Source organism: Mustela erminea, chromosome 11, assembly GCF_009829155.1.
Source record: "Mustela erminea isolate mMusErm1 chromosome 11, mMusErm1.Pri, whole genome shotgun sequence".
In the NCBI taxonomy this organism is placed as follows: domain Eukaryota; kingdom Metazoa; phylum Chordata; class Mammalia; order Carnivora; family Mustelidae; genus Mustela; species Mustela erminea.
In genome coordinates, this window is record NC_045624.1 from 4,389,111 (window position 1) to 4,403,778 (window position 14,668).

Sequence of the window (14,668 nt, forward strand, 5' to 3'; positions counted from 1 at the left end):
CCCCAAAATTTCAGCCAATTCCTTTATATAGGATGGCAGAGAAAAAACCACCCAAACCAACAAATACCCCCGCGCTACGAGCAAGGAGCTTCAGAGGAAGTTGTTGGTTCAGGGAACCACAGGAGCCTGAAATCCATAAGGGGGACCCTCTCAAGCTATTTATTTTCTTTTTTAACAGACTCTACAGCATCTTTCCTCTATTATGATCAGGAGTGAAAGAACCAAAAACCCCACACCTACTTCCTGATCTTGTCATCCGAAGAGAAATACAACAGATTTTAATGCACGTTCTCTACAATGTTTGAGTTCAAACCCGAGTGGGGCCGGTGTGTGCGCTAAGGGAGCGGGAAAGGCAAGGACACGCCGCACGGTCTTCCCACAGCCTCTGGAATCACCGTTCCGTCCACTAGTGGACAGCTAAGCTCTGTTGGGAATTGTAAAAATAACTTTGTTTTTACCTGAACCGCAATGTAGAGTCCTGGTACGTTAAATGATTCAAACATAATTTCTGCAAGATATTCTCTGTTTTCTGGCGTATTCAGTGGAGGTTCTGTCTGTAAGAAAACACCGACTATATTTAGCCTTTGCCCAAATTTCCTGTAATTACATCACAGCCATAAAAAAATTAACCTGAAAGCATATTAATCAGGGTGCTGTACCATTCCCTAATTTTACAGATAGAGTACATTTACAGTGATTAATTAAAGAAATCGGGCGCGGGTCCTAAAAGCTAGAAGATGGCAAAGACCTCCCAAAACATTTCTGCTTTTATTAACCACACCAAAACAAGAACAAGTTACAGAGAAGGACATAACACCTAAAATACCCTGAAACTGGAAAGACCTGTTGCAAGCTGCCAAGGGCAGTAAAAACTCAACCGAGACACGTGAAGATGGGCACCAAAAGGGAACACCAGGGACTCTGATCCCAGGCAAAGAGCAGAGCTCTCCCCGAGGAGCAGAAGCGTCAGCCCTGGCTCCGAACCAGAGTGTCCATTTGAGCAGAAGAGCTGGAGATGCCTCCCGAGCCCCGAGCCCCACCTGCCCTCAGAGTGCAGGAGGCAAGGTCAGGAAACATCTTTGCTGCCAGGAAAGCGCAGGCGAGAGGCAGCCTCACCTAGACCCGGCCGCCCCCCAGCCCAGACTGAGGTCACGCACACAGCAAGTGGAGGAAGAACTAGTCGGAGGTCGGAGGTGAGGGAAGAGCGCACGGAAACCAGCCAGATGCCGCATGGAAACACTAAAAGAAAACAAGAGGGGAAAGAGAGAAAATAGGAAAAACAAACAGCAGACAAAACACACATGCCCAGGGAGATACAAAAACAAAGCAGACACAAATCAAGACCAAGAACAGCTCGAAAAACTCAAGTATCCATTTTAAAACAATCATCGTTATCAAATAGGAAGATTATAGAAAAATAAAAAGAATAAATAAACCTGCTTTTTGTCATTCAGCAATATGTTGTGAACATTTTTCCATGTCAATAAATACGGACATACATCCCATATTTAATGCTGCAAAAAGAAAAAAAAAAAGAATAAATAAAAATTCTTTGGGCATTTTGGCCAAAAAAAAAAAAAAAAAAGTCCACATTACCCTTCATTACAGACCGAACTGTGTCCTGAAGTTCTTATGCTGAAGCCCAACCCCAGTGACTGTATCTGGAGATGGCGCCTCTAAGGCGGTGGTCACAGTTAAATGAGGGCCTAAGAGTGGGGCCTTAATCCGCTAGCACTGATGCCTTTTTGAGAAAGGAGACACCCGAGAGCTCTCTCCACACACCAACACAGGAAAGGCCACGTGAGCACACAGCGAGAAGTGGCCGCCTGCCAGCCAGGAAGAGAGCCCTCACCACACACGACCCGGACAGCGCCGAGATCTCACACCTAAAGCCTCAAACACTGTGACAGCACAAATGCCTGTTGTGTAAGACGCCCAGCCTGTGGTACTTTGTCACGGCAGTTTGCACACACTCTGATACCTGTCAAGCGGGGAAAGTACAGCCGCCCTGGGCAGACACAGAGCTTTTAACACTGGGACACAGGGGGCCATGCATACAGTCCTCTGCGCAGGAAGGTGTGACCCAAGAATTCTACGTCTGGTCACACTGCTGGTCAAGCCTGTTACAAAAATGAAATTATCTTTAAACGTACAAGAACTTGGAGAAGTCCTTCGGGAATTAACTCTACTAGAAGATAAAGTTCAGCCAAACAAGAAGAATGCACCAAGTACAGCCGAAGACTTACAGGCGCCATTAATCCGTGCAGGAGGTAGAAGGAAAGATGGCTCTTTCCTGGGACGTACAGAACAGCACGCAAATGTTGTAAATTAAAACAGCAGAAATAGTATCAAGCTGAGAGAATATAAAGACAGTGATATCCTCTTGTCATGGAATCAAACACACTGTTTTAGACTGATCAGGCACGGGAAGCACTGGCACACACAATGTTATGAATGTCGACTGTGGAGCGTGATCAGTAACCACCCATCCAGAGCAGGGGGTAGAAGAGCAGAAGAGGAGGTAAGAAATGTGGAAGTGTACCAACGTGCTCACTAACCACAGTAATTCACCCCTCAACAAATACCAGGTAAATATATACAGCTAGAGTTGTACGGAAATAACTATATATGTATAGTTACACTAAAAAATGTTTTAAAATACCCAATTATTAGGAAGCATACACACTTGTTACAAAGCAAAGAGAAAACTAAGCCGAGTTGCTTTTTTTTTAACATTTTATTTCTTTAGTTGAGAGAGAGACAGAGACAGTGACAGAGATAGCAAGAGACAGCACGAGCAGGGAGAAGAGGAAGGAGCAGGCTCCCTGCCCGGGTCCATTCCGGGCCCTGGGATCGTGACCTGGGCCGAAGGCAGACGCCTAACCAACTGAGCTACCCAGGTGCCCCACCGAGCCAGAGTTTTAAGAAAAATTAACACATAAATAGGATACACTAAACAGAGAAAGCTTAACATAGTGTAAAAGAGCTCATCAGCGAGCAAGCAGGATGGTCTCGCCGTAGCAGCAGCGGCGGCAGCAGCAGCAGCAGCAGTGACCCGCGGAGTTCGCACGAGGGTTCTGAGTCCTCGCCGCGGGGCTAGACCCCAGCCTTCGCTCTCGCTGTCTGCAGAGCGAGCCCCTCTGTCTGCGGGAACCAGAGGCGGGAGATGGACGGGCTGTAAGTAAACGGCACGGCGGCACCTGCCACACGCAATGGGCTCCATGAAAGTGAGTTATTTTTACTAAAAGCTTCCGCAAACCCAAGTGAGAAACTCCGCTACTGAAAAGTAAAGTCTGTCTGTAGGACCAGGAGACAACATCCAGTCACACCCCGTAGGCAAGAGCGCCACCCCACCAAGATGCTCCAGAAGGGCGAGCGTCCGCAGCGCTCGCGGGAGGGGACGAGAAGCCCCCGCGTCGTCGTGAAGGCCGCGAGGACCAAAGTCACGCCGTGTCCACGGACCAGAACACGCCGCGGCCGTCAGGAGGAGCGAGCGGGCTCTGAGCCGCGGGGACACAAGCCGGGAGAAGCTGCCCCCGGAAAGAGAGAGGCGTCTCCGAGTCATACACATGCTCAACAGATCTTCGGAGTCCATGATTTGTAATGAAAACCTTCTAGAATGCGGAGCATGGGGAGAGATGGGGAGCTGCTCCACGGGCAAATGCGGACAAGGACAGGACAGGAGCCCCACCCGCAGCGACGTGAACCGGGAACACGACCAGACGAGACATTCACAAACCACTGGGAGGGCGGATCTCACATCACATGTCTGTCGCCACATCTTTATTTTCTTCAATAAAAAGAAAACAAGGTGTACAAGAGGTAGGCTTGGTTACTGTTTGTATTAAAACAGAAGTTCACACACAATCCATCCGCCTGCTCACAGTTCCCTCTGGAAAGAGGACGACGAGCTCGCTAAGAACTGACGAGGGTTAAAGGCGCCTCCTCCTATGGGGACATGGAGAGGAGAAGGGAGTCGGGGGAAACTGGAGGGGAGGTGACCCATGAGAGACTGTGGACTCTGAGAGACAATCTGAGGGCTTTAAAGGGGCGGGGGGTGGGAGGTCGGGGAACCAGGTGGTGGGTATTGGGGAGGGCACGGATTGCATGGAGCACTGGGTGTGGTGCAAAAATAATGAATACTGTTATGCTGAAAATAAATAAAAAATAAATTTAAAAAAAACTGAGGAGGGTGGTTTCCTCTTGGAGGAGGGTCTGGGGACCCGAGCAGAGGGGAGAAGGCAATAGACTCCAGCACCTTCCGACTTCTGCGCTGCGTGCATGTCACCTTGTCAAACAAACCAGCCTAGCGACCCGCCAGCTGCCCCCTTCGGTTTCGACTCCAGCACCGCAAGAGAACAAAGCTCAAACGTAGTGTCACCAGAAAGTTTTATTGGCATAATTAGAAGCAATACATTCCCTGGATGGGCGGAGACGGCAATCTTAAAACACAGGAGAGAAATAAGGAAGTCATCCACAAAACCAGGTCGTAATTAGGGACCTAAAAAAATCACTCAACAATATCTGACTTATGTTAACGTGCCCCCCGCACCGGACTGTTGGACCCGTGAAGTGCCCGGCACGCACTTCACACTGCAAACGGTAGTGCCTACTGCGACAGACTTCTCTTCTTGACCTCACAGGGTCGGCGGCTGCAGAGTCCAGCGTGTGGGCTGCAGGGCCCCTCTCTTCCAGAACCTCCCACCAGTCTGAAGAATGGGCCTAGGAACTACCTACCCACTTCAAGGTTGTCGTGGAATCAGATGAAGGAGTTAACACACGTGAATACCTGGGAGGCGGGGGGCCTGGGCGTAGGGCGCGCAGTCAAGAATGCAGCTGTGATTATCCGTATACGCTACTCAGACCAGCAGAAATAACATAAACTAAAGAAAGCTATCCTGTCTTCTCACATGAACAGGAATCCAAGCACTTCAATAATAAGTTTATTTTTAAAAAGGGGGAAGCCGGGGGTGCCTGAGCGGCTCAGTGGGTTAAAGCCTCTGCCTTCGGCTCAGGTCATGGTCTCAGGGTCCTGGGATCGAGCCCCGCATCGGGCTCTCTGCTCAGCAGGGAGCCTGCTTCTCTGCCTACTTGTGAATTCGCTCTATCAAAATACATTAAAAAAAAAATTTAAAAAGGGGGGGCACTTAAACTGCATAGAAGGGGAACAGCATCAAGAGAGAAAGGTTGAGAAGGTCTGGAGAGCAAGGGCATAGGTCACACAGATCAGGGGGTGTTTCCTGCCCATGCGAAAGGAGTTCCCTACGTGACCTACAGCAAAAGGTGAGCCTCCAGAAAGACACCGCCAGCAGGGAGCAGGGAGTAGATTAACCCTGGCTCCCCAGATCTTCCCTGGGTTCAAGTTCATGTCAAATCACATTCCAAATAACCCCAAATGGATAAAGACAGGGTATAAACATCAAAGGGAAATAGATTTACTACATGAAAATTTAAAGTTATAGATGCTCAAAAAACGTAGCCTACAAAAGGAAAAAAATCAACTGAGAAAAACACACTCTGGGGGCTCCTGGGTGGCTCAGTGGGTTAAAGCCTCTGCCTTCGGCTCAGGTCATGATCTCAGGGTCCTGGGATCGAGCCCGGCATCGGGCTCTCTGCTCAGCGGGGAGCCTGCTTCCTCCTCTCTCTCTGCCTGCCTCTCTGCCTACTTGTCATCTCTCTCTTTCTGTCAAATAAATAAATAAAATCTTTAACAAAAAAAAATACACTCTGATGCCGACAAAAGCTTCCTGTTCTGCGCAAGAGCTCACAGAACAAACACAACACAGGACATGCATACAACGGGATCTTCCTCAGCCCTAAAAAGGAAGGACATCCTGACACCTGCTACAGTGGATGACCCCGGACGTCGTGCTAAGAGATATACGCCAGTCACAGAAGGACAAATCCCGTGTGGAGCCCCGTGCATGAGGGCCCTGGAGGGGTCAGAGTCACAGACACAGGGAGTAAAAGGGTGGGCGCCAGGGCTGCGGGAGGACACAGGGATGCGTGTTTAGTGGGGACAGTGTTTCAGTTTGGGAAGATGAAAAGTTCTGGACGTGACAGTGCTGATGGCTGCAAAACAGGGTGAATGTACTTCGTGCCCCCAAATCATACATTCAAAAATAACTAAGATGATCAATTTTATAGTGTGTACATTTTATCACAAAAAATCTGGGAGATCATAGCAATAAGAGAAGCAACAAAACACTGAAATGCACAAGAGCGGAGCACACGAACCAGCAACTCACAGGAGGAAATACAGCCAGTACACCTGTGAGAGAATGTGTACGGTCCAAGCTCTTGAAAAATGCAAATGAAAAACAAGCTGAATTTTTACTTCATCAAATAATCAAAAAAGGTATCAACCAATGCTGACAGGAGTACAGACAGAGTGGCCTCTGTTTGCTGCGGACAGAGCCTGAGATGGTAAGCTAAAGATGATTGCGGTGGTTTTTATTTGTTTATCTGACAGAGAGAGAACACAGAGGGAGAGGGAGAAGCAGACTCCCCGCTGAGCAGGGAGCCCAACACAGGGCTTGATCCCAGGACCCCGGGATCATGACCTGAGCTGAAGGCAGACGCCTAACCAACTGAGCCACCCAGGTACCACAAGACTTGATATTAACACTTCTGGACCCCAATATCAAATACTAGTAAGTTCTTTTTAGAGGAAAAATGTTCTAAATGTAGAAAGAAACTGTATGCTAAGACTGTTTTGTTTCTAATAAAATCAAGAAATTGGAAACACAGTTAACATCTAAAGAGACCAGAACAGCTCAACAGACAGGAAGCGTCCACTGGACAGCTGAGTGCAGGGCCATTAGGATAGGAGCAACAGATACCACAAGAGAAGGGCCAGGGGAAGGCCAGGGACACGGTACTCAGTGTGCGTCACCGAAACACATGAGAAGACAGCAGATGTTAATCAGTCCGCTTACTGTGACAGGACTGAGCTGAGTCCCAGAGGCAGTCTCCGAATGTTCTGTCATACTCACAGTTCTGGAACGGGAAGAAAACCTTCCCCAGAGGGGCGAAGCCCTGGGTCACAGCCTGAGGTCGAAGGGCCACAGAAACGCCAAAGACAAGGCCCTGTCTCCCGAGTCCACACCCGGAGAGACTCACCAGGAGCAGAAGAGCCATAGCACAGGAGCAGCAGCACACCCCGACTGGGCCCTTCCCTCACCCGCGGGCTCCCCAGAGCCCACGGCAGTCTCCACACAGCTAGGATCCGGCCAGCATTCTGCAAACAGCTCAGTTCTTGTTTTGCCACTGTCCTCACACCTGTGGTCACACCATATGCAGCATGCACTCTCCCTTCTGCCCTACTGACAGAGCATCCATCATTCACAGGAGGTGGGAGCGAGCCCTGAGAAAAAGCATTTCCCACACTTCCTTGTGGACAGAGATGACCAAGTGAGTAAGTTCAGGCCAATAAGAAGCAAAAGCTGATAGATTATGGCTCCTAGGAAAGCTCATTATAAGGTTAGGATTTGCGGAGGAGAATTCTCTTCTCTCCTGGAATGCAGATGTGATGACTGGAGCTGCAGCAGCCAACTTGTGGTCATGAGGCATCCTTAGAGTAGTAGTCATATGCTAAAGATACTAGAGCCCAGAGATCTCCAACGACACCAGAGAACTGTCATTAACAGCACTGGCCTCCCTACTATTTCTATTGAAGAAAAATAAAACCCCTAACTTGTTTAATTGACTGTTTTCTACACTTTTATTACTTGCTGCCAAACAATTCACCACCTGTAAAGAAGTTACACTAAAATCTATATATTTCCACTTAAGGGAACATTTATAATATAATTAGGTTCTCCTGATTCCTGAATCAAATTCAGCATTATTAAGGGCAATATCTCCAAAGGTTCTAAGCAACATAATAAAAAATCCATTTCTTCCTCAATCCTCCATTTCTTCTATGCTTCCTACCAGTAGCTGTTCCTTTAGGAGGTCAAATTTATTTTTTTTTCTAAATATGGAACCCTCCACGAATTTGCATGTCATCCTTCTACAGGGGCCATGCTAATCTTCTCTGTATCATTCCCACAATTACTGTCTGTGCTGCCAAAGCGAACACACATCGATTTAAATAAAACTTTCCCAAACCATTATGTATAAGAAGACCTAAGGTGAAGTATCGAGTTTTTATTTTTTTAAATACTGAAGCATATGATTAAAATATCCCAGGAATGCAAGCAGCATAAACATTTTTGTTCATAACAATGGTAAAATATCATCTGGTATTGATTCAGAAATGAATAATTAATCAGTACCATAAAAACCAATCCATATTTCTGGATAAAGACAGCAAAATGAACACATGTACCTAATACTGCTCTACTCCCATATGCCTCTATAACAGCAATAAAGAAACCTTTTCAAAAATATAAATCCTCAAGGAAGGGGGAGTGGAGAGGACACTACACCAGAGTATGGAAGCACATGGCCAGTGGGAACAGAGGGAACCTGAGGACGTGCAGCTCTGCCCTTGCCCTGGCTGGTGGCTATGGGACCATGCAGAGACAGCCTACATCATTCGCCAATAGGGGCATACCACGTGCGATCGTTAGTTTTACGTGTCAACTTGACTGGTCTAAGGGATGCCCAGAGAGCGGGTTACACATGATTTCTGGGTGGGTTGTGAGGCTGCTTCTGGAGGAGATTAGCATTCAGTAGACTGAGTAAAGAGATCTGCTCTCACCAGTGTGCGTGGGACCAGAACAGAACAAAAAGGCAGAGGACGGGAGATTCTCCCCTCGCCCCCTCCCTCAAGCGGGGACGGCCACCTGCCCTGCTCTTGGACGCCGGAGCTCCACATCCTCAGGCCTTTTAGGACAGCACATGCTACTCACTTGTTCTCGCTTGATTCATAGTCAAAAAATCTGCAAATCTCTTCGGAAGTTATAACTCAATTTCTACTCGAAAGCACTGCCATTCCTTAAAATACATGATTCTATTTTGAACTGCGAGCAACTCAGTATTGAAGGAAAGAGTACAATTCCGGTTTGCTGTCTGCTCAGTCCACATGAAGAATACGATGGGAGTCTCTGAAACTTCTCGAAAAATACGAGCTGTGCAGAGTCTCCTCGCCCGCATGTCTGGGCGACTGCTCACAGCAGTCAGAAGGAACAATTGTGAGCCCCCGAGGGCCTACGGTTTAGGCCTCTGAGACTCTCGAACACCAATGATCTCTTACTGATGGAGCAGTTCAGTACATGTCTTCAATTAACTTCTATGACTTGGCCATAAATCTCCATACTTGCTGTATTCCCCTTTAACTGTTCCATTAACTGATGATTAAGGGTATAAACCTGAAAGAAATTTACCATTCTCACCACTTCCTCAAGCCCCTCCTGCAATGAACAGACATGCAGAATTCAAAGCATAATGTGCATTAACATAATATTGTCTTATCTTTAATAAACTTGATTTTTTTCTCAACAATCATTACAGAGACTCGTTTTGGGCCAACGAACTTCAGCTTTTCCATATTCAAACATGTCTGATTCCTTCCTGGCAAGTGGTTTTGCCTCACCGGCCCATATATGCCAGCTAAACTGGAAAAAAATTTCTTTCAGGAGAAACTTCCTGGGTGGCGATGTCCTGGGGGCCTCCCGCATGTGGAGTGAAGGGGAGAAGTCCTGACCCAGCAAGCTGCGGCAGACAGAAGCAAGCAGCTGGCCACAGTGCCTGCTCCTAAAATCCTATCCAACAGGTAGTTACGTGGTGGGCTAGAGGAGGAAAAATGCCAAGTGTGGCAGGTGGGAACTTGTTTTGGCTCTCAAGACAAAGCCGTGCAGACACACGCGGTCAGTCTCCTGGCTTCTGCAGATCCGCAGCGTAGACACTTCCCGGGGGCCTGTAAAACACAGGACCCATCCTCGGCTGTTCCCAGTTGCGAAGATACGACCAGAAGGAAGATCAGAGCACTTTCAAGAACTTGCTTTAACAGACATTAAATATAGATTCCCCTAACTACCATACTAGCCTTAGAGTTAGCACACTTTAAGTCAGATAATTCTAAAGAACACTCCATATTTAACATTAGGAAGAATTATATAATCGGATCTGGGACCATTTGACAATATACTTGGGTGGAAACAATCCAAAGCTAAATTATGTACGTTTTAATATGCAGCTTATGTTACATGCAATCGCTCTCTCTAAAGCAAGTGTTGTGAACATGTAATTAATTTTAACTTAAAAAGAACATTTCAGGGAAGGAAACACATAACGTTGAGTAGAACAACTAGAAAAGATCCCATAACCAAGAGACATTTCTCCTCATTTCTTTGTAATGTTGCATTTTATCTGAACAAGATCAATTAAATACCATAATCAGGGCCCATAACTCAGCTCAATTTTATTTTATAACGAGATCCAAGCCCTGGGGCACCTGGCTGGCTCAGCCGGAAGAGCAGGAGACGCTTGATCTCAGGGGTCATGAGTTCAAGCCCCATGTTGGGTATAGAGATTACTTAAACAATAAGCTAAAAAAAAAAGAAAAAAATTTAAACCCTGGCAAAATAATATTTTGACTCTGCTATAAAGAAAAATCACAGAGGCGCCTGAATGGCTCAGTGGGTTGGGCCTCTGCCTTCGGCTTGGGTCTTGATCTCAGGGTCCTGGGATCGAGCCCCATATCGGGCTTCTCCCCTCTCTCTGCCTGCTCTCTGCCTACGTGTGATCTCTCTCTGTCAAATAAATAAATATAATTTTTAAAAAAAGAAAAAAAAGAAAAATCACAGTCATCAAGTTACCTCAGGGGGCTATCAAGGTACATAGTCGGTTTCCTACCCCAGTGCATTCCTCCCTCTGCCTTCCTTACAAATCGAGGCCTATTTTGGTAATTCAGGTATTCGCCCTCCTGGGGCGGGTGATCAGTGATGGTCCCCTGCCCAGCCCCAGGGAAGAAATGTGATTAATCTGCACCCATCAGGGTAATTCCATCCCCCTTGCTGGAGAGGGGGACAGATGGGACACGTCTGCTGGGAAGGCTCCCGGGAAAGGGACTCTTCATTCTTACAAAGCCCTTCTACCTCTGAGGTGGCACCGGTGGCGGGGGCGTGGGGGGGGGGGGCGCGGGGAATGGGCGGCCACCCTGGGGCCAGCAGGGAACCAGCACAGGAGGCCACACTAGAGCCCGAGGTGAGCGGCCCGGGAACCGCCCAGTTCTGGCCTTCCTGTTCTGAGAGAGAATGAGCCCCTTTGATTTGAGACATTTTTGTGGAGCCTCCTGTTACTTGCCCAAAAAGCACCCCGATTCATACAAATAGATTAACAGGAATTAAAAACTCTCCAGAGGAGAATATCTTGATTTTAAAGTCTAAGTAATCTGGGGAAAAAAACCCACAATCCACGTAACTGGGAATTTTGAGGGACGCAGCGCTCCTGGCAGCAGGTACTCACCATCAGAAAGTAGTGATCTTCAGGCTCGGCTCGAAGATACTTAAAAATCACTTGCTCCATGAACCTTTCCATGAGATCCCAGTCTTCGATTATCCCATGTCTTATGGGCCACTGCAGCAAGAGAGACCGAAACACGCCAGCTTCAGTTCACGGCAGTGACACCAAGAGCCCCACGACGCTGGCCCAGGACGGACCGGGTGGGTGGGGGTACGGCCTCCTGCACGGGCCTGGCACTGACTCGGGCCCAGAAATGACACGCACCCCCCCACCCCCCCGGAGAGGCTCCCACTGTGTTCACGCGCCCCCCACCCACGGCTAAGCACGAAGAACCGTCTCAACAATGGGCAAAGGATGGAAAAGTGCAGACGAGCCCCAGTACCATTCAGTCTGGAGCATTTTTTTTTTTCCTAGAACAAATGTCTACTTAATTTTCGTCCTTTTTTTTTAAGTAATCAATCTGTAACTGCCCATCCCGGACAGGCTAATCAATCAATGGCACAGCAGCAGACCCCGCTCCCGTGGGTACTCAGCGAGGCTGTGGCAGTTCTGCCTTCTAGAGTTTTCTGAATTCACTTGATTTCCCACATCAAAAACACCCCACGCAAGAACAAAAAAAAACCCTTCTTTTTAAACATAAGAATAAAAATAGACCCATAACTCCTAAATACAATTTCCAGATAATCTCATTTTGTGTTACTCATTCCACTGCTCCGCTCTTGGCTACACACGGAAAGCAGCAAATTCCTCTCAGGAGCTCACCTTCGTGGCATACGTGGGCTTATCTATGGCCTCGTCCCCTATGAAAAAGTCCAGGTCATCGACTCCCCTCAACACCCTCCTTTGGGCTTGGTCAACTACCTTTGCTGACTCTCTGATGGCAATACCTTAAAAAGAAAAGAAAAAAAAAGCACGAAGATTTCCATCACGATTCACATTTATTTGAATGACCAAGAAAGGCTACAATAATCCCCATATATGTACAAGTACATTTTCAATGTTAGGGTTTTGAGACGTTCCCGAAAAGGCACCACCGATGAGCACCTAAAACACAGAAACAAGTTTTCTGTCGCAGCATTCTTTCCAGAAGGGCACAAAGGAACTTCACTGATCTGCTGCTCATCAGACAGAAACTACATCACGAAATCTCTCAGTTTCATCTGGAAAAAATCCCTCGAGAGAGTAAATGAAATGCCCATGGAGTACAGTATATATATCAATAGGTTCCAAATTTTAAAATACAATATAGAAGTAGACAAAGTTACTAATACGATACAAAAGAGAAAAATAAAAAATAATACCTATACACTCTCAAGTCATCTTACTAAAACTCTGCATCAGATTTAAAACATGTATTTTTAATCTTATTATAGAAAAACAACTGACTTCATTTAAAGGAAAAATAAGGAAATTGCTGGCTAAATCCATCATGAAAAGTACAATAATCAAATAGGTATTTTATGTAAAAAAATATCAATGGCTTCATGATCTATTATTTTAAAAAGAGGTTAACCTTGGTATTTGGGAGTATACTTAGAAGTAAATAATCAAACAGGACTTCACTCCAAAATCTAACAGCTAATGAAATGTGGAAGCTTCCCAAAGATTCAATTCCCCATTTAAACTCCTAAGTCTCGGGCGCCTGGGTGGCTCAGATGGTTAAGTGTCTACCTTTAGCTCACGTCATGATTCTGCGGTCCTGTGATCAAGTCCCGCTTCACTCCCTGCTCCTCGGGGAGGCTGCTTCTCCCTCTGCCCCCACCGCCTCTCTCGCTCTCTCTGTTTCTCATGAATAAATAAATAAAATCTTTAAATAAATAAATAAATTATTTTTATAATAATTTATTATTATTATTAGGGTGAACTAAGCCTTGGTCACACTCTGAGCTCCCATTAATTCATCTTCATCGAATTTACTCCAAAACAAATTAGTAAACATATAAAATTATTTTTAAAGCATATTATCTGAAATCCCCAACTTAATACAAATGAAGAACGGCAATAAAGCTACACAAGTGAATTTGAATTTTTTTCAGAAAGGCATCTCTTGCAATCACAGGGGAAGAGGTGAAAAGGGAACCGTCCAGGACAGAAACCACTCTGCCCACCTCCTTTCCTCACTCCAACTCACCGCCACGTTTAGACTCAAAGCTTTCAAGTTACAAAACGTGGCACAAATCCAAGCAACAGGATTTCTGCGGGACTGAACAAGCAGGTGTGGTGAGGACACGCCGGGGACAGAGCCTAAGGAGGGTGTCCAAGTCCAAGGCGGTGCGCACGCCCAGAACCCTAAGTCTGATAACAGGGCAGAAAGGTCTGGTGGGCCCCAACTGGCTGAGAAGATCTGTAGAAACAAATAAAACCACCTCTGAAGACTGACCACGCCACACACAGACAGACTCCCACTGGATCACCTGACGCGCACGTCATGGACAGGAAGGGCCCCTGGCAAGATGGCTCGCCACAGACCCCACGGTCCTCACAGTGCGTGCCACAGTGACAGAGTCTACCCTCTGGGCAAGATCAAACTTAATTATGCATGAATTTAGAATTAAACTGCCAAGTTAAAATAAAAAATTGTGAAGAGACAAGGGCAAAAAGATTCTGCAACTCACGACATCATTCAAGTTTACCAAGAATTTGGGGGCAACATATTATGCAAAAGAAAAATCACCACCTTGCACAGAGAAAAATGTGAAACTTACTGAGGTGACATTTCCACACTCAAAAATCTTAACGAAAACAAAGTAAATCTTAGCCCTCCCAAGAAGGTAATCAAAATACTCAGACCCCAAATCATAGCAGATCTATGTTTTTGTGGCCATTAGAAATAAGAAAACAAAATTTTAAACCATAAAGTATACTTCTTTTAACTATTATTAACCATTATTATAAGAAGAAGCAACCGAATCCATGAAACAGATTAAAGGTATATAAAGCTTATAGTCAAAATCTTTTGTTTGTGCCTGTGAAGAGTTTTAAGATGTGGTCCACACAGTCCTTAGGAACATGACAAAGAAATGTGTCTGAGAGTCACTATCCAAGACTGTCTATGAGTATCCACAGATCATATGACATATCCCCGAGTAAGGATCCGTGTCATCCCGACCGTGATCTCCAGGCCCCCGCAACATACAGTCTCAGACCCTGACTTGGGTGTAAGCAGAGAAGACCCAGACAAGGAAAGAAGAACGAATATAACTGGTAATGGTGTCCACACTGACACACTCCAACTGCTTACAGGGAGGAGGCATCT

The 14,668-nt window shown here is 46.4% G+C and overlaps 1 protein-coding gene and 1 non-coding gene across 4 annotated transcripts in view; both read right to left on the minus strand.

The window, feature by feature from the left end:
• The window catches only part of ACTR3B (actin related protein 3B), a 73,735-nt gene that overhangs the window by 28,771 nt on the left and 30,296 nt on the right, over nt 1-14,668 (minus strand). For all 3 annotated transcript variants that reach the window (XM_032304552.1, XM_032304551.1, XM_032304553.1), the window contains 3 exons: nt 12,175-12,299; nt 11,416-11,526; nt 459-554 (listed from right to left, as the gene is read on the minus strand). In XM_032304552.1, coding sequence (XP_032160443.1) covers nt 459-554; nt 11,416-11,526; nt 12,175-12,299 — 332 coding nt within the window. The remainder of the gene's footprint in view (nt 1-458; nt 555-11,415; nt 11,527-12,174; nt 12,300-14,668) is intronic.
• LOC116569733 lies at nt 7,976-8,083 on the minus strand. Its single transcript, XR_004277164.1, has one exon. It is a non-coding gene; the product is annotated as a U6 spliceosomal RNA (small nuclear RNA).